Source organism: Suillus plorans (genome assembly GCF_016647745.1).
Source record: "Suillus plorans strain S12 chromosome Unknown HD556scaffold_29, whole genome shotgun sequence".
NCBI lineage: Eukaryota > Fungi > Basidiomycota > Agaricomycetes > Boletales > Suillaceae > Suillus > Suillus plorans.
Window position 1 is genome coordinate 466,832 of NW_024537413.1, and position 21,548 is coordinate 488,379.

At 46.6% G+C, this 21,548-nt stretch overlaps 6 protein-coding genes across 6 annotated transcripts; 3 read left to right on the forward strand and 3 right to left on the reverse strand.

The window, feature by feature from the left end:
• Positions 1-896: 896 nt before the first annotated feature.
• On the reverse strand, positions 897-2,459 carry HD556DRAFT_1527478 (Clavaminate synthase-like protein; the record flags this gene model as incomplete). Its single annotated transcript, XM_041309347.1, has 11 exons — positions 897-938; positions 1,007-1,081; positions 1,140-1,151; positions 1,212-1,312; positions 1,377-1,434; positions 1,491-1,556; positions 1,619-1,691; positions 1,744-1,868; positions 1,925-2,103; positions 2,163-2,238; positions 2,295-2,459. 11 exons carry the CDS (start codon positions 2,457-2,459, stop codon positions 897-899), a joined length of 972 nt encoding a protein of 323 aa, XP_041160119.1.
• Positions 2,460-3,077: 618 nt separating this feature from the next.
• Positions 3,078-5,055, reverse strand: HD556DRAFT_1308549 (uncharacterized protein; the record flags this gene model as incomplete). Its single annotated transcript, XM_041300156.1, has 7 exons — positions 3,078-3,497; positions 3,580-3,693; positions 3,736-3,843; positions 3,997-4,124; positions 4,524-4,746; positions 4,797-4,885; positions 4,941-5,055. The coding sequence occupies 7 exons, from the start codon at positions 5,053-5,055 to the stop codon at positions 3,078-3,080; spliced, it is 1,197 nt and encodes a 398-aa protein (XP_041160120.1).
• A 404-nt stretch (positions 5,056-5,459) lies between these two features.
• HD556DRAFT_469216 (uncharacterized protein) lies at positions 5,460-7,809 on the reverse strand. Its single transcript, XM_041310698.1, has 4 exons — positions 7,035-7,809; positions 6,596-6,974; positions 6,398-6,540; positions 5,460-6,331 (listed from the first exon to the last, which is right to left on the reverse strand). Exons 1-4 carry the CDS (start codon positions 7,561-7,563, stop codon positions 5,748-5,750), a joined length of 1,635 nt encoding a protein of 544 aa, XP_041160121.1. The 5' UTR covers positions 7,564-7,809; the 3' UTR covers positions 5,460-5,747.
• A 1,163-nt stretch (positions 7,810-8,972) lies between these two features.
• On the forward strand, positions 8,973-11,926 carry HD556DRAFT_1373873 (cytochrome P450). Its single transcript, XM_041303020.1, has 16 exons — positions 8,973-9,029; positions 9,080-9,424; positions 9,480-9,519; positions 9,576-9,729; positions 9,781-9,911; positions 9,963-10,327; positions 10,380-10,575; positions 10,627-10,689; positions 10,748-10,796; positions 10,847-10,867; positions 10,919-11,037; positions 11,090-11,128; positions 11,176-11,277; positions 11,334-11,570; positions 11,623-11,694; positions 11,754-11,926. The coding sequence occupies exons 2-14, from the start codon at positions 9,258-9,260 to the stop codon at positions 11,472-11,474; spliced, it is 1,587 nt and encodes a 528-aa protein (XP_041160122.1). The 5' UTR covers positions 8,973-9,029; positions 9,080-9,257; the 3' UTR covers positions 11,475-11,570; positions 11,623-11,694; positions 11,754-11,926.
• Positions 11,927-14,468: 2,542 nt separating this feature from the next.
• On the forward strand, positions 14,469-16,895 carry HD556DRAFT_1443512 (putative dimethylaniline monooxygenase (N-oxide-forming); the record flags this gene model as incomplete). Its single annotated transcript, XM_041306628.1, has 10 exons — positions 14,469-14,709; positions 14,763-15,368; positions 15,421-15,704; positions 15,755-15,959; positions 16,011-16,131; positions 16,184-16,269; positions 16,319-16,368; positions 16,420-16,523; positions 16,581-16,708; positions 16,765-16,895. 10 exons carry the CDS (start codon positions 14,469-14,471, stop codon positions 16,893-16,895), a joined length of 1,956 nt encoding a protein of 651 aa, XP_041160123.1.
• Positions 16,896-17,694: 799 nt separating this feature from the next.
• Positions 17,695-18,383, forward strand: HD556DRAFT_469962 (uncharacterized protein). Its single transcript, XM_041310699.1, has 4 exons — positions 17,695-17,736; positions 17,809-17,939; positions 17,989-18,003; positions 18,135-18,383. The coding sequence occupies exons 2-4, from the start codon at positions 17,897-17,899 to the stop codon at positions 18,329-18,331; spliced, it is 255 nt and encodes an 84-aa protein (XP_041160124.1). The 5' UTR covers positions 17,695-17,736; positions 17,809-17,896; the 3' UTR covers positions 18,332-18,383.
• The last annotated feature ends 3,165 nt before the right edge of the window (positions 18,384-21,548 follow it).

Below are 21,548 nucleotides of genomic sequence, written 5' to 3' on the forward strand. Positions count from 1 at the left end.
GGACCCGGCAGGTCGATGTTCGAGAAGCATGATGATGATGATAATGATGATGTGAGAACAATCTTTCTGGTATGGTGAAGCCAGCAGTTAGGGCAAACCAGAGGGGAAAAGATGGTAGTGCTGGCGAAATCTGGCTTCACCGTTAGAGGCTTTTCTACGATTTGCCCAATAAGTGTATAAGGAGCCCGTTCAGTGTGCCGGGCCCATGGTACATACCTATATTGATCCAATCCTTTGTAAATATGCTGGCTGATCCCCATGCCGTCGTCGACGTGCACTTTCGAAATCCTCCGGAGATCAGATCTGCAGAGGTGGTATGATCGAGTGCCACCTGGAATTTAAAACTAAATGTTAATTCAAAGGGTTGAATGGTCATCCGACCGTCCGACCTCGATGATCCGCGCCAGCATAGTCATCGTTCCCCAATAACATATTATATACAGGCTGAAGAACCCGACGGTGACGAACGAGCAAGCGTGGGAAGCGCTCGCGACCGGTCGCTATGCTATCAGTGACTTGCACGTCCATGAATGATGTAAGGATAGTATATTCTCTACGCCCCGACCATATACTTCAAATTAAAACCGTCTTCATGTGACGCGAATAGAGTGGGCGCTGCGCGCGGTAGTGAAATGAAAATAGAAAAACAAAGAGCGAATGCTATGCTACTATTAACTAACGAGGGTAAGCAAATGAACGGTAACAACTTGTAATGCAAGTCCTTATATGACAAGCTTGACTCAGAATTTCGACAAAGCTAAGAGTGTCTGAGACGCTTAGTCGGACGTGCAGTGGTGCTGAAGCTCGAGTCCTTGCTCAGAGTCATTCTTACATAAACATTCGGACCAACAGATATTTACCATACTTATGTCAACCCATAGCACCTTTCACCAGCTTTAATAACCATCGGCAAGCCGCTTCAACATATACTTTCCCACCTATTCCGTCACCATTGACATCAATATATGTAATTTTCATTTGCCACCTGGAAGGCAAACCAACTCACCGACATGGGTTCATACTTCTTGGGATAATCTGCTGACCATGTACCAGGGATCGTATCAACGACTGTGGAAAAGTCCTGTACATGCCAACCGTCAATCAACAAATCTGGCATAAAAAGGGGAAAGATGGCGCACGGCAGCACAGAACTGATATATATATGTCGACTTATCAGCTAAAGGACGGAGGATTAGCGGGCATAAACTCACGTAGGGGATAGAATATCGATCTGGAAGCATGCCATCCTCCGTTACCATATCTTGCGGTGCGCGGACGCCATGCATCGGGCTCCGTATCACGTCGTTCGACCCTACAGAAGTCAAATCAGCACATTGGTAGCTATATGGTCCCAGCAAAACCAAAAAAACCCTCACATCGCCGCAAGAAATCCGCTGCGTTAACAACGACCGAGTTCGGAATTGGCGATACCGCCTTCAACCATATATGAGTTTTGACTTTAGTATGGAGGCGACCTCACGGTTACACACCAAATACCTCCCAGGCTCATTCGGATCCTCGGCTTCGAGGCCCCCCACGTTGTCTTGAAAGAGGACCTGCCTTGGGTTAGCCTCGATGTATGATGTGAAAGGGAAAAAAAGGAAAGGGGAGACTTCACTGTAAGCGAAGCATAATCTGTATGATTCGAGATCCGTGCAACCTTCTTCGTAAGGACAGATTCGAGGGGGATGCTAGTATCGTGATTCAAGCTCACATCAGTCGATCGACAACGAAAAAGCTTACCTGGGATAGTGTTGCAGTCTCAGATTATTATCTGGCATCCTATGATGCCTCACAAGCCACTCCTCCTCCAAGCCGAAACCCAGCGCGAGCGCGCGAAGGATGTTCTTCTCAACTTCATGGCATTTCTTCTTCTCCGTCAGAATAAAGGTACAAGGGTTCTGGCCCAAGTGGACACACTGACCCAATAGAACGCCAAACACAATTCCTTGAAGCCGGGGAGGATGTGATCGGGCGGCCAGACGTTTAGCATTGAATCATCGTCCTCACGCCCGATGTCAAACGTCTCTTTCACGCTTGGGAGTGGCATTTCAGCAACATCTCCCGCATCCGGGAGTTTCTCCCGGCCGGGGAAGGAGTAACCTGAGAGATGAAAGTGACTAAACACCTAATCTTAGTATTCGGCAATGGAATTATCTAACCTCGATGATGGGTTCTAGCTTCTGGATAAGGCGCGAGCATTTTGCTTTCGTGCGGAAGAGCAAAAAAACGCTTCGACTATCGCACGACTCATATGTTAGAAGTCCTAGCTAGGGAGGCGGTTGTTAACCCACCAAATCAAACATCTCTTGGACCTCTTCGTTCGATATACCGAAATTCGTGAGGTATAAGAATCCATACGATTTGAACGACCCGAGGAGCTGATCTGCAGTCTGCTGTTTCGCAGATCCGTCTAAGAACGGCGCGAAATCAACAATGGGGATTGGATTATTCGACATAGCAATGTTAGATGGTCAAGTATGAAACTAGCTTACATCTTTGGTTGCAGCCCGCCCTTTTAAACATTTACTAGGCCATAAAAATCAGCTTTGTCATTCGGATCTGGCTCTAGAGTTGCTTGAAATGATCATAATCACGATGGAGTTGGCCAGGACCCGGCAGGTCGAGCATGATGATGATGATGATGATGATGATGACGATGTGAGAACAATCTTTCAGGTATGGTGATTCTGAAGCCAGCAGTTAGGGAAACCAGAGGCGAAAGATGGCATTGCTGGCAAAATCTAGCTTGAATTGGCCGTTAGATGTTTTTCTACGATTTGCCCAACAAGTGTACAGATTAAAGCTTATCTGTATAAGGAGCGCGCTCAGTGTGCCCATAGTACTAGTGATGGAAAAGTCCGGTTCAGTAGTGTTCCGTGGATAACCGTCTGATGGGTTATCCACTGTGGATATCCACCAGGCCAAAAACAGTGTCAGTTATCCACCGGTGAATATGGTGGATATCCACCGCCGGCAAAATCGGCCCGATGGTTCTGGGCGCTGCAAAATTTTACATTCTACCATGCGTTTCGCAAAATTTCGGTCGATTTACAAGTATAGATCTATCCTATATTCTATGTCATGTCCCAGTCTGCTTCGGTCAAGACCTTGTCTTGCACAACAGTGCTTGCCGGTGGAAGAGTGATGGTATTCCTCGGTGCTGCAGGTGCCAGATCCTTGTCAGCAAGCACATCAACTAGCCTCCTGGAATCGAGATTTATGACACTGGCAGCATCAAAAGACTCGCCGTCAAAAGAATCCACCTTTTTCGAGCCATCTTCAGCTATATCGTCGGGGTCAGTGACATCCAACTCTGAGTCGTCGTTGTCCATGTCTGGCTCGTTAGGTGCTTCATCTGCAAAATCATCGTCCACGTCAGAATTTTCACTGTTGTCATCGTCGTTGTCTCCCTTCCCTCGCTTGTGCTTGCCACTAAAAATGGTCGATGTCATATCGCGCCATTTGACAGTTGGTTTCTTTTTTGGAGGCGGTGCCTAGCAGTGAGGTCCATGAGTTGCAAACAAAAGGAAAAATGTACCAACTACGGATTTGGACTGTCCTAACGAGTGTTTTCACCTGCTGCCGACTGCGAAGCGGTGAGTTGAGCCATGTGAATGTTGAGCCAGTCCGCTCATCAGCCATTGAGTTGGGTACAAGCGAGAAAATCCGGACAGCGAGCCTCTGGTTGGACTATGATGAGCTTCGAGACAATATAATCAGTTTCCGACATACTGCAAGTGGTTGAGCATCCCCAGATCGGTCTTTGTCCAGATAACTCCACCATTCATATGCTGTCTCGTCAGTTCGAAGTTCGCGATTGAAAAATACAATCCCATACACCTACACGATTTTCCGAGTTATCCACGTTATCCACCTATGAATTTTGGCCTTGGGTTATCCACCAAGTTATCCACGTGGATAACTAGGCGGATATCTGCATTGGTGGATAACTAAATAGTTTTCCACGGAACACTACGGTTCAGTCCGTTTCACCAGGAAAATCGGCGAATGCTGAACTGGAGTCCCGTTGCGTTCGGTTCGGCGATTTCGCTGAACGCTGGACCGAACGTAGTCAAACGCGTTCGGGACGTTCAGTTCACGTTCAGTTTGGCGTTCAGACGCTGAACGTCTCCGACTCAATGCATGCGAAAGAGACTTGGGATTGCAGCAATATCAAAACAACATGTACTCTACATGTCAGTAACATGGCCGTCATTGTCAGTAGCATCTACACTAGCATCAGGCTCGACATGCGCTGCTGCATCAGTTGCAGCCTGTAGATGCCCATTACGGTAGGCACTCTTCAACAATTGCAGTGCCTCGAAGACCTGAGGTGTAAGCCGGTTGCGTCGACTATCATCTGTCATGCCACCACTTGAGAAGGCCCGTTCTGACGGCGTTGAAGAGCCTTGAATAGCAAGGTAATCTCTTGCCATGCGTGAAAGGGTGGGGTACATGGTGGAATGATGCTAGAGCAAGCACATCAACAAAGGCCGGTCAATACAATATAGAGTACTTACCCCCCCACCAGCGAACCACATCAGCCACCTCCTCCAATGGGCTAGTTAAGTATAGGGCGAGTTCGTGACGTGGATCAGCGATGCTTTTTTCAGATGATTGGCGAGCTAGAATTGCAGATCGCATCCACGAATGCCCATATTGTGTGGGTGGTTGACTGGATGCTGGTGGAATGGGTTCGGATGGTGAGGGCTGAGGTGTAACCGGCGCGTGATAGTAGTCGAACTGTTGAACAGTTAGTAACAACGTTCGACTGCGATGGTAGCCCGACTTACTGCAGCTTCAAGCTTTTTCTTCCCTTCATCAAAGGCGTCTGCGTCCCATTGTGCTCGTGCATACTCGAGTTTGTAGTTAGGATCTAGAGCTATTCAATGCATGTATCAGTCGATGATAGAATTATTGAGTATATGGAGACGCACCCAAGCAAATAGAGTACACGTCCGTCTCATCCGTTTTCCGGCTCCACTTCCCCAAATTCTCAAGGCCAGCTTGTAATGCGTCAGCAACGCTTGAGAAATTCTCGTCATCCGCCATATTACATACCTAGATCGATCCAACCTTTGCTGGCTGATCCCTATTGCCGTGATGCTGTCGACGTGCACTTTCGGAATCCTCCTGAAACTGGATGATCGGAGAGGTGGTAGTATCATCGAGTGCCACCTGGAATTTAAAACTAAATGTTGACTCGTAAATTGCCGCCTGCGTCGGCAGAAACCTTGCTTGACCCAAACATTAAGTTGTGACGAGTGAGAGTCTTGTCAGACAAAGGGGGGCCTGAGTCATCGGTCGGAAGTTGGATTATGGGGGTCGTAGGAAACCTTGTCAAGCAAGGTAATTCGATGGTCATCCGACCGTCCCGACCTCAGGCCTCATCTGCGCCAGCATAGTCATCGTTCCCAATAACATATAGTAATATAATGATATTATATAGAACTTCTGAAGAACGGCGACGAGCGTGGGAAGCGCTCGCGACCGGCCGCTATGCTACATATCAGTGACTTGCGTGTCGAATGAGAACAGAATGTTCAAAGATAGAGTGAAGAACATTACAGTAACATACAAATTTCTAAAGTTGTTTCTTCATCTGTAGTAGCGCGGCAATAACATGAGCGTTGATGAAATAGATGTCAGGTGCGTTTCAACCTCCCATATGTGTCCAAGTGCTGGCGATAATAAGCTATGTTCAAGTCAAGATACTACTAGTACAATTTACTGGTGCGAGCTTATCAAGATTCAAGTCTACAACCATAAACGGTAGGCTTTCCCTGCAGTTCTTTCAATATCATGCCCGGAAATTCCACGACCAAGTGTTCGATCGTGAACATATTCATAGATCTCCCTGTTCCAAAGTCATCAGCCCCATCCCTGGCCCCCTTAAAGGTGTCACTAGCTCTCTTGCCCAGCCCTTTCTGTATCAGGTCAGATACCCTCTCCAACGCATCCTCATCATCCGGCAAAGTGAACGGAAACTGATCATGGTGCGCAGAGCAGTGCGCCATAAAGCGGGCGAAGTTGAGCTCCTTGAGCTTGTTGACGTAGTCAACAATCTCTTGGCACGTCCCATTATGAGGTTGACTAGGACGCCAGTTCCCTTGATTTCTATCGAGGAGAAGACGGCGGAAGTCGTCAATCGTGCCTTCCCCTGACATGCATATCATGATGACGTGCGGTAGTATGGCCCACGGTGATGCGATGATGTCTTCATCGGAAACAAGTGTAACATCGAACCAATTGGTTTCTCCCATCTCGCAGAAAGAGGGGGTTGGGGATGCGGGATTCCTGGTGATGCGGCAATAGATATTGTGGAATTCTGGTATCAAGCAAGGTAACGATATTATTAACAAAATTTCGTTTACATTCGTGTATTATTACTCACCGCCATGCGAACAGAACCGCTGAATCGCAACCAGTAAAGGCGTGTTCAATGTCAACCACAACGCGCGTACAAGCAACGTGGATGCATACGTCGCAACGCACGAAATGTGGCGACTATTTGCGACTATCAATCCCTCGGACAAACTAAACACACGGTGTTTGAATGCCTAGTCCCTGAAACCACACCAATATCACATACCTCCGGTGAAAGTCAAGAAGTCCGAGTCTAAGAACAGCTTTCTTCACCCAATCTGTCGTAACAATGGATATGTAGCCCTGCATAGCATCGCATTGCGCGTGCAACTTCACCTTGCCATCACAAGGCTTCGCATTCCTCCGTGCCGGCAACAGGCCCAAAGCTTCAAGCTCCCGTCCAATGTTCGCATACATTAATTGAAGATCGACGCGAACAATCACGCGGGTAGGGGGATCGGATTTTAACTTAGCTATCTTGCATTCAGACAGAAGAAGACAGAGTGTCAAGAAACGCGCGACGAGGAAAAGGTTGTCGGTGTCCCATTCTGGTCCAACTGTGATTTGGTAGCGTTTGTCTGAAGAATCTGGTGGAGGCGTCGGGCCTGGGAACAAGGCATTGAGCAAATTATGGTACATCACTCTAACTGGCAAGATACACTTACTAACTAGCACATCTCCAGCAGCGCCAGTCTGCGGGGCGCCGTCTGTTTCAGGCGGAGAGTCAGAGGGCCCAGAGAAATGATTTAAAAAACGCGTGAAGCCGATGCGCTGCCATACACTCAAATGAGTTCTGAGTGCGTTGAGGGTGGGAATGCGCGGTTTCCCGTGACTGAGCTCGATCTCCTGAAGCAGCAATGTGGCCTGAATCCTAAGTTCTTGCAGCATTGTGATTGCGCGATCGAGTGCGTCTTTCTTCTCTGGTATGTTGTAGAATTGGACAAGCTCCCAGAGCATCTGCGCTCGCGTTTGACATGAACAGTCACCAACGTGCGCATCAAAGGCAGATAGAAGCCGAGATGGCGGTGTGAACGACGTGGGTGTTTCTAGTCCCCTACATGCTATTGCGGATTGGAGGGTAGAAAGGGCTTTACACATCGAGTGTGTTGCATAAAGACACTGAAGGGCTACTCGACTAAGGTCTGCATAGCGTAGGGGCTTGTTGGCATCAGAGAGAAGAAGTGCGATAACCATTGATCCCCGAAGCACCGAGTATTCTCAGAATGAATCACAACATCATAGGGCTCGCCAGTTCTAACTTTTCTGTATATGGTGAGCAATGATCCCCATGTGTGCTATCAGAGGGATGGAACAACTATGCTGCTGGCGCGGATGGGGTCGGACGGTCAGATATCCGAGGATCAGAATGTCCTCGAAAATCTAACAACTAAAGTGAAAAACGCAAAGTGAAGTCTATACTGGGAAACGAAAGATTTCTAGCGAAAATACAAAAACCTTTTGGCCGCCCGTATCCGTTATAATACCGACTTCTGCAGGGGGTAAAGCATCGATTTTTGTCAAGACTCTGTGAGTCTGTTCAATTAAAGTCGTCAGTTGCGGATGCATATCGAATTACACGTGTACAACAGACCTTTGGAGATGCTGTTGGTCAGGGTAATCGACCATCTGACTCGGACATGAAAATCAAACGTTGACTCGAGTCACGATTCAATTGAGCCTAAACCTGGACGATGGCTCCCAGCAGCTGACCTCAATTTCCACGAAGAGAGATACCACTTCAAGTATGCCATTGGAGATATCGATACGATCTCTCGTAGCTCGTGTGCATTGCGCAAGAACTCGCGCTCAAGATAATCGTGGTATTGGAGTCAGTGCTGGAACGATGACGAAGTTCAGACTCAGATTGTTATGTAATTACAATCACGTGATGTTCATGAACAGATGCGGCCTGTAACAACGTTTAAGCAGTACCAATAGTTGAGTGGGCTTTTGTTAATGGACACCGGTACGTTTGATCAAATCCCTTTGGCATGCGAATGAAACCAGATTTACTGCAGTTTTTCACTCGGCTCCCAGGTCTGCTCTGTGCTGTCAGAGAAAGTCCATAATATTATCATATCATTACTACCTGGTACTTACTTTGGGTTTACCACTGGTCGCACCATACCCGAGGGTGATCTCATTGTGCGCTGTCACCCAAAATGAGATATGGTACACGTTTCAACTGTCCACTTTCCGCGGACACAGATTTATGAGGCAGAAACTTTCTTCAGCATAATCAACTCCAATGTAGTGTGCGCAGGCCTTCTCCATACAGGTGACTTCGTGAACTGTTTGTTCGTGTTGATATTGATGTGGCATTCATAAGTCGACTATAACTCTCACGCGAAAACGCGAATAACAGACTGCCTCAGTGCCTCTTCAGATAGGTTGACTTCGGAGGGATGAGTCTAACTCGGCTATCAGTCCATGACCCATTGCTTTATACCTCCGAGTCCTGACTTCGTTCTCCTTCCAAAGTCCATTCTTCGACGTCAGATTGAGTGAGTTTCCGCAAGAATTTAGAAAGTTGGCGGGGTTATGGGTAGAATTGCCAATAAGAACATGTTCGATTTCAAAGATGTTTCTGATCTGTACTTGGCAGACAACGGGTTTCAGGATGTTTGTTCCAATTTAGCTCCTGCCAGCTCGGCTGATGCGTACGTATCGAAACCTCTCTAGATTTTTCCAGATCCTTATGGCAAGTCAGCAATGTTCAAAATGGTACGGACAAATATACAGTATCATAATCCAATTCGGCAGGTTGGGACAAGTCACCTGGACACATCGTGCTAGACGGCATTGTCCCATCTCATCAGATACCATCAACCATTGTACCCTGCCCTTTCACATCACTGCCAGTGCCACTCAGTAGAAGCAGCAACACAATGGATTCCGTATCGTTGTTCTCCCTCCTCCTAACCACTGGTATAATATGGATGGTTACCAAGTTACTAAGCATTGGAAAGCGCGAGCAGCACCTACCTCCTGGTCCTCCGACTGTCCCCATACTCGGAAATGCCCTCATGGTCCCGCCCAAGTTCGCCCAACTTAAGTAAGGCGTCAAATTTGCCTCGCATTCATAACGCTACAGACATCATTCATTCTAGATTTACCGAATGGGCTCGACAATATGGTGGCATTTTTTCCGTAAGATACGTTTGCTACAGAAACATTTCTGCCGTTTCCTCTGATAGTGTTCCTAGTTGAAGATTGGTCACGGCACAGTTGTTGTGGTATCGGATGCCACAGTTCTCAAAGAATTCATGGATAAGCGGAGCAATGAAACCTCTGGTCGTCCGTCATTTTACACTGGAAGTCTCATAACAGATGGGTATTTTATCGCGGAAGCAGATTCGAGTACGTTATTTTTCCCTCAGCATCCTTTCAATTTTTTTTATCAGTCGTCAGCGACGGATATCTGGCATATGGGCCGAAAGGCGTTACAGGCCCTGCTTTCCCCACAAAGTGTGAATAAACACCTACCAGTCGCGGTAGCAGAGAGTTCACAACTTCTATTCGATTTACTCCGTTCACCGCAAGTGAGGTTCCCTTATTTCCATAATCTATTAGGCGTTCTCATCTCTTCATAGAACTTCGAAAAGCACATCGATCGTTACACATTCTCAATACTGTTGTCTATAGCTTTTGGGAAACGCTGCCCACGCCCTGACACGGAGGAAGAAAGAATTTTTTATGAAGGTGTGAGACTCACCGTGCGGGTGGTGTCTGCTGAAGGACCTCCCGTTGATCTCCTCCCTATTCTCAAATATGTCCCGGAACGGTGGGCGCCATGGAAAAGAATATGCAGGGAGGCGAGGACGCTGCAACGTCAATTATATTTTGGGTTATTGGAAGAGGCAGAAACAAGGCTCGCCAGAGGAGAAGGTACTGGTTGTTTTATGGAAGAAGTCATTCAGCGTCAAGAAGAGCTCGGGATGTCGAAGGATGCTGCCGCGTGAGTGCAAACTCTGAATCAGATCTTCAGGAACTCTCATCTCGCGCTGTAGCTGGTTAGGTGCGATCGTGCTCGAAGCATCCCATTCTTCAGGGTCCTTCATTTCTTCCCTCATTTTATGTTTTGTTGCCTTCCCCGAGACACTGCGAAAGGCTCAAAATGAGATCGACACCGTTCTACCGGACGAGCGACCACCCACAATGGATGACATTGCATCGCTTCCGTATGTCCGTGCCATCCTAAGAGAGGTGAATTCTTGTCTAGATTAGCAATGGTAAATCAGGCTGACAGTCTGTTAGGTACATAGATTGAAACCTATGGCACCGCTTGGAATGCCTCACGCGTTGCTAGAGACTCAAGAAGTAAGTCGCGATTCACCAGTCACAGTTTTCGCCCACGTTGACCAATGTGTTATGCCAGTATCGAAGCTATGTTATCCCTAAAGGTACAACCGTTTTCATAAATGCTTGTATGTGTAACATTCGCATTCTCCAACCTGTCAAGCTGACCATCGAGTAGGGGGCATTTTGCATGATCCGGGTGAGTTTGTCGTAATTCACATGTAAGGGAGGCATGCTCAAATATTATCAGAGGTCTTCGACGAACCTGAGGTCTTTCGACCAGAGAGATTCCTCCTCTCCGAACACGGGACAAAACCTGGTGTGGATAGCAAAGACTGGCGCGCAAGTATACCCTTTGGGAGCGGAAGAGTAAGTCTTTTGGGCTGGAGGTACACGATATGTATCTCATTATGTCGTGCAGAGACTCTGCCCTGGGATGAATTTAGTCAACACAAACCTGGTATGTGACGCTCTAACGCCCGATTTCTGGGCTAAACAATCAAGCAGGCGTTCACCATTGCCACGTTGGTCTGGGCGTTTGATTTTGCTGCTGCCATTGATCCAGTTACGAAGACACCGATCCCTGTCGATATCGATGCGTATGAGGAGGTGTGTACCATGGCTGTATCGACGTTGTTAAGGATCAGCCCAAACAAACTCTTTAGGGTCTTGTCTTCAGACCTCGTCCGTTTGCTTGTTCGATCTCACCCAGAAGCGAAGCAAAGGCCAGATTGATCAGACAAAGGTTTACTGATGCGACGCCTGCTTTCTCGAAATACGAGTTGTTCCTGACAAAGGAGAAGTGATCGCTTGCAGAAGAGCATCTGAGCCAATAGTGTACTGTACAGTATTACCTCTAACCTGACATCACGACAGACAAACTGGAATGCCATAACACTGAGGTGGATTATAATCATTGTCAGAACATCATAAATCTTATTTGCATAAGTGCAGCGTTCTTACCAGGCACTTGGTCAAAACTCGGCCGAAAGTAGTTCTGCCCCCGGTCCCTGACCGTGTAATTCTGTATTTAAGTTCCTTCGTTTCACTACGAGAGACACTCACATTTTTTATGCAACCGGCAGCTACTTTAATGTGCGCATCTCCATCTATTGCCCACTGACGAATTGAACCATCGCGTGACGCGCTCAGTATATTGCAACTGGTACCCAAGCGGACAAGGCTCCAAATAACTTTGGAATGACCCTCGAGCATGCACTGTTTTTTTCCAAGATGTGGCCTTTGTATTGTGATTGACGAAGTAGGACCGACCAAGCGGTGAGATGTGCCATTCGCATCCGGGAACGAGTTGTCCGGGATAATCTATGTTTCACCATTAGTTCCTCGTTGCTAGTGGGAGATTCTTCACTCACGTGTTGAGTAAGTCAGTAGATATCACAACGCGGTTACCACTCACCGGCACCTTCCCAAAGTGCATTTTGGCGAAGCTGTGCACCATAAAGCCCGGGGTCACAGATCCTTGTCCTTCATCCGATGAGTTGCACTAGCCACCTGTAAGTTTAACGCCCCTCTTTGTTCTCCATCTCTCCATTGTGAGGCTTATGTGCTTAACTCGGCCATGACGATGATCAAAAAAGTTTTGAAATGTCGGTGGTCAGACACGTTGACAGAACTCAATAATACGGCTAGTTAGCTGTACATGCCACTCTAAATCGCATGTCGATGGCGGTGTTCTGAACGTTGTAGCAGTTCTATGGACATAATGGATTGCTGTACATCGTGACGCCAACGAACGTTAGATATGAAGGTTTGAACTCTTGAACAATGAAAACGGCCCCATGAGAGCACGCCGGGTTGGCGATTGTAAAATAACCGGCTGCATTTCTAATCTTACACACGTTTCATATAAGGTTCGCGATGAATAGTCCATGAATTCCTTGAAGGAGATTAATGTACATTCCTGACTCACTGATCAGATATTGCCGTGTAGCTTCCATGAGAAATTTAGAATGTATCGATGCCTGTGAATGCAGATCCAAATAAACCTAAAAGCGTCAGCGATGAAATTGCAGGATTGCAACGAGCATTGTTCTGAGTATGCTGTAGGTCGTTCCGTATGATGATGGAGTCGAGTACTACTTATATAGTCTCGACATTGACTGCTTGCAGATCTGAGGCAAATTCTGATTTGAAATTTGAGTGTGGCTGTGTAAATTTTGGGTGGGCGCAAACAGCTCTCAACCCTTGAGTCACATCGACCTCTCTACTCTATTTACCTAGATCTCCACTTTGCCTACCTCGAGACCGACCCCTCGGTCGTCCTCAATTATCTTGATGACGGCCCTATTCACTACCTTGACATGGCTGCGAAGCTCGACCAGACAGCCCAGGGCATCTGCGGTCCAAAGTGGGCTGTCCCAAGAGACTTGACAGTCTACGAGACCGCTCCAGCTACACCTACCACTGGCTCCAAGGTAAACGCTGACAATGGTCCACCTATAGTTTGGCCCACTCCATTCAGTAGAGATTTCACAAAGGAAGAGGGTACGTACTCTGCCGATCATCATTGTGTCGTACTGATTTGACATAGCATACGCTCAAAAACTCGATGCTTCGATCGGTGCTTCTCTCAAGTTCACCGTCCTCAACCCTAACGGTCGTGTTTGGACAATTGTCGCAGGTGGTGGTGCATCCGTCGTCTAAAGTGATGCCATCGCAGCAGCAGGCTTCGCACATGAACTCGGAAACTACTGAATACTCTGGTGCCCCAAGCGAGGGTGAAACTTTCGAATATGCCAAGACAACCTGTGCGTATTTCAACTCGTCAATCACATTTTGCTAATCTATATATAGTCGACTTGCTCACGCGCCCACCTCCTCGCCCTGATGACAAGATCTTCATCATCGGTGGTATTGCAAACTTCGCCAATGTACTCGTCAAAACGTGTCCGGTCTATATTCAGGTTCAACAAGCATTTGCCCCAACCAGACTTGAACTGGACATTTGCAACTTCATATGTGATGTATGACGCCACTTTACATATACAGGCTTTTCAAATCTAAGACACAATGGGCTCGTGCATATCTATTTGGCTGCATCTATACTCCTGTGTAAGCTCAGCCCTCAGGTACCGAGGTAACTATGTAAGTTGAACGATCATTCTCGCCGGTAACTATTTCGCGTCAAGCATTTTGATTTAAATCTAGCTTGTGGAAGCAATCCGGAAACCGCCGATGTGTAGACATTCATTTCACGGGCAGCGCTTTGGCTGTTGTTCTAGAACTAGCTGAGCAGGCGATGCGCTTTAAACGTTCTGAACGACACTGCAACTTGCAATGTACACAACACGTTAGTGAACCAGTGGTCGGCACGGTCAAGTTTATACACAGGTTGAAGCTTAAAGCACTGACATGTTCAGGGTCTTGCACCTTATTTGACTGAACTTTGACAGTTGATTCACCATAAACTCGACCCTGGCCAGCGGGGTAAGTACTGGGAGCAAAAAGATATCGCAGTCGCGCGTCGCGAAATGCGCCATGGCCCATGGGCTCCTGTTTGTGTATGCCTACTTGCGACCGTAACCGTGACTCAACTCCTTACAAGTATAGGTCCACTGCATCAATCCCAATGTCGTCTACCCTTGCAGGCAGATTAAGTCCCAGTAGTCGGTACTCGGTACTGATTCCTGTCCAACTGTGACGTTATGAAAAGAACACAAAAGGAAGGTATAAAGGACGGCCAACAACAGTTACTAGTACGTATCTCCTTAGCGTGCAACTTAAACGCTCAGGAAATCGGTTTATGGAGAAGCCGGCTGTCTAGCAAGTCAAGGGCCGTCATGTCCTACCGCCTTGTGGATCGGAAGGATGCATGCATCCGTATACTTGAGGTCCCCAGCCGCAGGTACAGGGGCACGAAAGAGACCGTGGCTAAATCGCAAAGAAATACAAGGAAGGAGGTACAGCCTGTGTGGACCGAAATGTATAAAAGCCTTCTTTCTGAGATTCTAACTGCAGAACTCAAGCTCAATCAATTGATCATGTCTGGCGCAGAAACATTCTCTGTTCCGTTGTCTGCAGGTAAGCCTGCCTTTCAAAATCAGTTCAAGTCCACTTACTGTTGGATATATCAGAGGCTATCTCTTCCGCGTGGCTGGCTGCATTTATTTCTGACATATCCGGCCCCAGTTTTACTCTCAAGCGCTCGTTTACAAGCGATAGCTACTGGCGGGATCTCTTGGCATTCACTCCTGATTTTCGCACCTTGCATTCACTTCCAAAAATTCAGGATTTTTTCTCAGATCCCGTTTCCCTTGCACGGCCAAGTCAGTTCCGGCTCTTGCCAGGTGTTCGTCATCGACGCATTAGTCCTACAAAGACGTTCATCCAGGGAATCATTCAATTCCATACAGTCATAGCCCAATGCTCTGGCGTCTTTACTCTGACTCAAACCGAGGACTCCTCATGGAAGGCTTGGTCCTTCGTGACCATGATGGATCGGTTGTCCGGTGTGGTCGATCGCTTTGATGCACACACGCCTCTATGTCGTCCTGCCGAGTGGGACACTGCAATGGGGTACACAGCGGTCGTAGTGGGTGCAGGTCAGTGCGGCTTATCCGTGGCCGCCCGTTTGGAGAATCTCGGCATCTCTACACTTGTCTTGGAGAGGTCTGGCAGAATCGGCAATGGTTGGCGTTCTCGATACGATTCACTGGAGACGAATACTCCCAAAGCGTTCAGTACGTGCAGCTTCAGAACTACCAACCTCGTCCTATGCTAACGTGCCAGCAGATCATCTTCCCTTCGTCGATTTCCCAGAGGGATCCGGAACATATATCCCTTGCGGAGACGTTGCTGACTATCTTGAAAATTACCAAAGAACTCTGGGTCTTCACGTGTTGACTTCAGCGCACATTTCCGCTACTTCATATGATGCTTCGTCAAGTACCTGGACATTATCTGTATCTCTTTCAGGGAAAGCCTCTATTACTGTGATGGCTCGGCACCTTATTGGCGCAATAGGCGTTGGTACGATGGGAGGTGCACTCCCGTTTACACCTCCGATTCCGGGGAAAGTACGTAAACAGGACTTAATTTTCCATCGACGCTGACCCTCTGCGTCCAGACCTCCTTTCTCGGTTCTGTCATCCATTCAAGCGAATACAAGTCCTCCTCCTGCGTCGGTGCGCAGAAAGTCGTTGTCGTCGGCGCAGCATGCTCTGGGCACGATATTGCTCAGGACATGGCAAATCATGGGTCTCAGACAGTGCTTGTCCAGCGTTCCCCGACCGCCGTTGTGAGTCGCCAGACGATCAACAGCCTGCTTCCCGGTAATCTCAGTGTACTTGCTTTGGAGATATCTATATTGATTTAGCTCGTAGGATATGTCGGGCAGGACGTTCCTCCGACAGAGATCGCCGACCGCTTATATGTCGCTCTCCCCTTGTCAGCTCTGCAAGATTCCCAGTACAACGCCATGGAGATGCATGCCCATATCGATCAGTTCGTTGGCAACATTCGAAAGTAATTTCTTCGTCTCACCCTTTTTCCTTAGGGACCTCAGGGAGAACTTGTCCCGGCATGGATATCTCCTTCCCAGCCCTGAGGACAACTTCTTTCACCGTCTCTCAATTCGACGAGGTAAGTTTGTTTGTTCCGTATCGTTCTATTTTTTTCACCAGCATTCCAGGTGGCTTTTACATCGACCGGGGTTGTGCACAGCTCATCACGTCTGGCAAGGTATTATTAACTTTGCTGAGTTCCCCACGCATGTTGCTTACTAGCCACCAGATCACCGTCAAGTCCGGGCATGAGATTTCCCACTTCTCCCCTTCCGGGTTGGTATTTGACGATGGTTCGCAAGTAGTGGCCGACCTTGTTATCTTCGCAACTGGGTAAGTCTTTTAAATATCTATCCGTCTGATCGTGCACTTCCAACGCATCATTTACAGGTACTCGAAAACTACAATCAAACAAGTTGCTGAGAACCTTTTTGGGCCTCAGGTCGCTGATACCGTCCATAACCTCGGAGGATTAGATAGTGATTATGAGTTCGCAGGTATTTGGAGGCCGACCGGACGTCAGTACCCTGTTGATTTGATTGTGCGACTCGGTGATACTGACATTCTGCTCCAGACGATGGACTCTGGTTTGCAGAGGGAGATCTCTTTGCTGCACGATTCTACTCCCAGTTCCTTTCATTACAGATAATGGCGAGGGAGATGGGATTGCTAAGTCCAGACCAGAGAACTTACATCCCATGTTGATTTCTGCGATTAGCTTCTCAGTTACTCAGTTACCCTAGATGACATGTACATGGGGTGTCCTTGGCAGCTGGCTCCTGCAACGACCTGCCAATAATATTACTTATATGCTTCCATGAGAGTGAATTGATACTGTGAACGCGGTTGGTGCAATAAGAAGTCTGCTCTCAAGTCAGTATATGATATTTTGTCTGATTTGAATGCATCCTTTTCTTCCAGCTCATATATGGCGACCATTGACCTAGTAGTGTGGCCGTTTACACTGCAGAAAAAGGCAGATTATGTCGGCGACGGATGTGGCAAAAACCTCCACATCCGTAGCAGACTCGTGCGAGATTTTGCCAGGTTTGTTGCGGCGCTCCAAGTTTCTCTTCACTCTACCTGTTCCAATGAACTGACCGGAACAGTCCTAGGCTGATCGCTTATACCTTGTAGCCGATCTCGGGGCAGCTCAATGCCGGCACCACGACTACAACACATTCAAGTTGTCGACCGTTGACGTCTATCATAAGCCAGTGCCGACTTCATCGCGCCATCCTTGAAGATTCTTGGTCCACAGCCCTTGGTGTGGTGCCTCGGAAAATGTTCCGTAGATTTTCTAACAAAACAATCAATAGATTCCAAGTGGGTTGGAGGTGCACCTAGATTGGACCGATATGCCAGCGGATCCATCGACCTCTTTCCCTCCCATCTACTTACAATCGTGGCGAACCAAGAAGGTTGAAAGTGCGAGGATTGATGCGACCTATCCTCTCCCTTGGAAACTGCAGGTGCCCTTGCCGTTTGCGAGAACAGTGGGAAGTATCATAAGGATCAGGAGCAAATGCGCAGAGTGCCACAGCATGTAAATCCTTAGCATCGCTCTCATCTCTGCCTGCACTGATCTGCTGCGAAACCCGTCCATCGATTTGAGAAGCAGTTGGGATCGAAAGGACTCCTTCTAATCGGTGCCGGACAAGTGTGCGGTATTTGCAATGTGAGATACCAAGACGGCGTCCTCTAATATGATATTCGACCAGCCTTTGTCGAGAGTACGACTGGATGTAGGTGCCAGCATCATGATGGTCCTTATTCAAGAGCTAATCATAGTGATCAGTAATCCCGGGCTCAGGTATTTTGCCGCATCACTGCCGCAACTTGCCGCACCACTAACGCATCACTGCCGCACCACACCAAAACATACATTCAACGCTCATTTCCGACAACTACTCTAATCACACTGCCCAATGTGCCCCGGCATAGACGAAACCGTCCACCACTACCTCTTCGATTGTCCGCAATACGCACAAGAACGTCACCAACTCGCCAACACTCTCCGCCGTCAAGCAACATCTATTTCATTCATCCTCACAGCTGAAGAAGCCACCAAGCCGCTCATGCGCTATATCAGAAAAACAGGCAGATTTAAGCCAACGTTCGGTGAGATTTCGGACAAATAGACAGCTCACACGAATCACCTGCTTCACAGTGTATCACCACCCCGCACGAATATTCTCAAGACATCACTTAATCAACCTAAACCAAACCTAATCATCTCTGAGCCTAGAGGGGAAACGTCTCGCCGGTCGAGACATCATTGTAGGAAAAGAAGCGGCCTCTCACCAAGCCCCATTGCACCACTCCATTCCCTCTGTACGAAATCAGCGTCGGCCTTTGCCCGACATCATGCTGACAGAGTACGTGTTTTACCATTGACGAAACCACAGCATACACATACACACATACTTACAGTAGAATAGGCGGGAGCAAGCCCCCCGCGTTTAGGGCTATGTCCAACATAGGGTCCTTGACCCCAGCGGACAATAAAATTTAAAAAAATTTAAAAAAAAACTACTCTAATCATACACAAGATAATTGACCTAGCAGCATTACTTGTCGAATTCATCAACTATGCGCCTCTCAGACATGCCTTTGAGAGGTTGGATTTAGAGGACGTGTTGGGCGTGTTGTGGCATGGATGCAGCAGTGGGTGCGGCAGCAGTGAGTCCACAAGATCCTGTAGGGATAATGCATTAAACTAGGCTAAGTATCAGTAGAGTGTGATGCAGGAGATAGGCTAAGTGGCTGCATTACCTTCTCACCCAAACTGGCAGTGTAATGCATTACATCTACTCCCCCTATTACTAGGCCTGTCCTATACACAGCCGCACTTTTTGCATTTTTGAAACTCAGCTATTTGTCATTTCAGGTATATCATGACCGCAATTTTGGCTTCCAAAAGCGGAAATTCATAAAACATATCTTATTTTGGTCACCTCCTCATCCCCACATTATCCCCACACATCACATCTCCGCATTTTTCACCCCCACAGTGTGGGAATTACCCCACAACACCAAAAACATCGACCATTTTGGGAATCTCTTCAATATCAATTATTCCCACACCCTCCCCACCTCACTGCAGCTTCACCACCACACCACAATAGGTCCCTGTTCATATATAAGTAGTAATTTAGTATATATATATCTAATATAATATAATAAACCGCTTTTTTTGTCTATTTGTGTGACTGCTCCTTCTCCAGGGGCAATTCAACATAGGGTAGGGTACAAAACACTTTCGCATTTTTGCCCCTTTGGTGGGGAGGTGTTCTATGATATTCAGAACATGTTTATGAACATATATGAGTATATTCCCATCTTTATTTGACCCCCTGAAGGGTCCTACATCAATAGATACAGCACATATGCAAGAAAACACAAAATATGTTCTCATTTAGTTATTTCTAGGTGGATATACTTGGAAAAATTATTCCCAGCATCTATTCAACAATAGTAACAATGTATCAGGAGCCCAGGACCATAGGAGAATCCCTTGTTGCATGGTGTACCCTTCCTCTCCTGATGGTTTACCCCCTGTGAAATTTTTTCCTGTAGGACCAGACCTTAATTGAGGTGAGGGGTCTATTTCTATGTATATTTGGAGTAGATCTATCATATATATGGCCCAGGACACACATAGGATCCTACTACAAGAACAAAAACATAGAAAATCTCACTTTTGACATTTTTGATGTTTTTCAGTATCTTACTCTTGCATAAATGATCTAACCTGTTCATATATCATTATCATAGCATATGTACTTGCTTTGTATGACAAGGATCAGCTCAAAATAGGTCGGAGTTTTGAGCTGGTGTGGATACTTGCTATTTTTACTGATAAGGAGCCCATACTTTCAAAACATCGAAATTTAATAATCAGACACCTGGAGTAGATTTCAAATATATTCACTATCATATAGCTAAATTTACAAAACAATCCAACAAGAATTGAGTGCTGAGGAAGTGAAATAGATAAGAAATTGAGTGTGGGAAAGTTCAAAGCCCCAAAACATCGAAAATGGTTAGTTGGGCAGTAGTAGGACTTTAATGCTGGGTCAACTCAGATATACACCATATTCCTTCCACAACCCTCTAAGCTCAGGGCAGTATGTAGTATAGGTTCCTTTAGTAGTATACCATATATCCTTATGCTATGATAATGATATATGAACAGGTTAGATCATTTATGCAAGAGTAAGATACTGAAAAACATCAAAAATGTCAAAAGTGAGATTTTCTATGTTTTTGTTCTTGTAGTAGGATCCTATGTGTGTCCTGGGCCATATATATGATAGATCTACTCCAAATATACATAGAAATAGACCCCTCACCTCAATTAAGGTCTGGTCCTACAGGAAAAAATTTCACAGGGGGTAAACCATCAGGAGAGGAAGGGTACACCATGCAACAAGGGATTCTCCTATGGTCCTGGGCTCCTGATACATTGTTACTATTGTTGAATAGATGCTGGGAATAATTTTTCCAAGTATATCCACCTAGAAATAACTAAATGAGAACATATTTTGTGTTTTCTTGCATATGTGCTGTATCTATTGATGTAGGACCCTTCAGGGGGTCAAATAAAGATGGGAATATACTCATATATGTTCATAAACATGTTCTGAATATCATAGAACACCTCCCCACCAAAGGGGCAAAAATGCGAAAGTGTTTTGTACCCTACCCTATGTTGAATTGCCCCTGGAGAAGGAGCAGTCACACAAATAGACAAAAAAAGCGGTTTATTATATTATATTAGATATATATATACTAAATTACTACTTATATATGAACAGGGACCTATTGTGGTGTGGTGGTGAAGCTGCAGTGAGGTAGGGAGGGTGTGGGAATAATTGATATTGAAGAGATTCCCAAAATGGTCGATGTTTTTGGTGTTGTGGGGTAATTCCCACACTGTGGGGGTGAAAAATGCGGAGATGTGATGTGTGGGGATAATGTGGGGATGAGGAGGTGACCAAAATAAGATATGTTTTATGAATTTCCGCTTTTGGAAGCCAAAATTGCGGTCATGATATACCTGAAATGACAAATAGCTGAGTTTCAAAAATGCAAAAAGTGCGGCTGTGTATAGGACAGGCCTAGTAATAGGGGGAGTAGATGTAATGCATTACACTGCCAGTTTGGGTGAGAAGGTAATGCAGCCACTTAGCCTGTCTCCTGCATCACACTCTACTGATACTTAGCCTAGTTTAATGCAATAGAATGACACTATAGCCTGGTGAGTCCTAGTAATATAGTACGAGACGATGACATTCAGACTATATAGATTCTAGAGCACCCACTTTACAATGACCTGTCACTCTCGACAGGCAC

Bases quoted from the DNA above. Each gene is read 5' to 3' on its own strand.
- HD556DRAFT_1373873 (XM_041303020.1), top strand. From the start codon at position 9,258: ATGGATTCCGTATCGTTGTTCTCCCTCCTCCTAACCACTGGTATAATA. The intron at 9,425-9,479 runs GTAAGGCGTCAA...CATTCATTCTAG, and splicing joins CCCAAGTTCGCCCAACTTAA to ATTTACCGAATGGGCTCGAC. The intron at 10,690-10,747 runs GTAAGTCGCGAT...GTGTTATGCCAG, and splicing joins CGTTGCTAGAGACTCAAGAA to TATCGAAGCTATGTTATCCC.
- HD556DRAFT_469962 (XM_041310699.1), top strand. From the start codon at position 17,897: ATGATATTCGACCAGCCTTTGTCGAGAGTACGACTGGATGTAG.
- HD556DRAFT_469216 (XM_041310698.1), bottom strand. From the start codon at position 7,563: ATGGTTATCGCACTTCTTCTCTCTGATGCCAACAAGCCCCTACGCTAT. The intron at 6,975-7,034 runs GTAAGTGTATCT...CCTTGTTCCCAG, and splicing joins TGCTGGAGATGTGCTAGTTA to GCCCGACGCCTCCACCAGAT. The intron at 6,541-6,595 runs GTATGTGATATT...CCGTGTGTTTAG, and splicing joins CTTCTTGACTTTCACCGGAG to TTTGTCCGAGGGATTGATAG.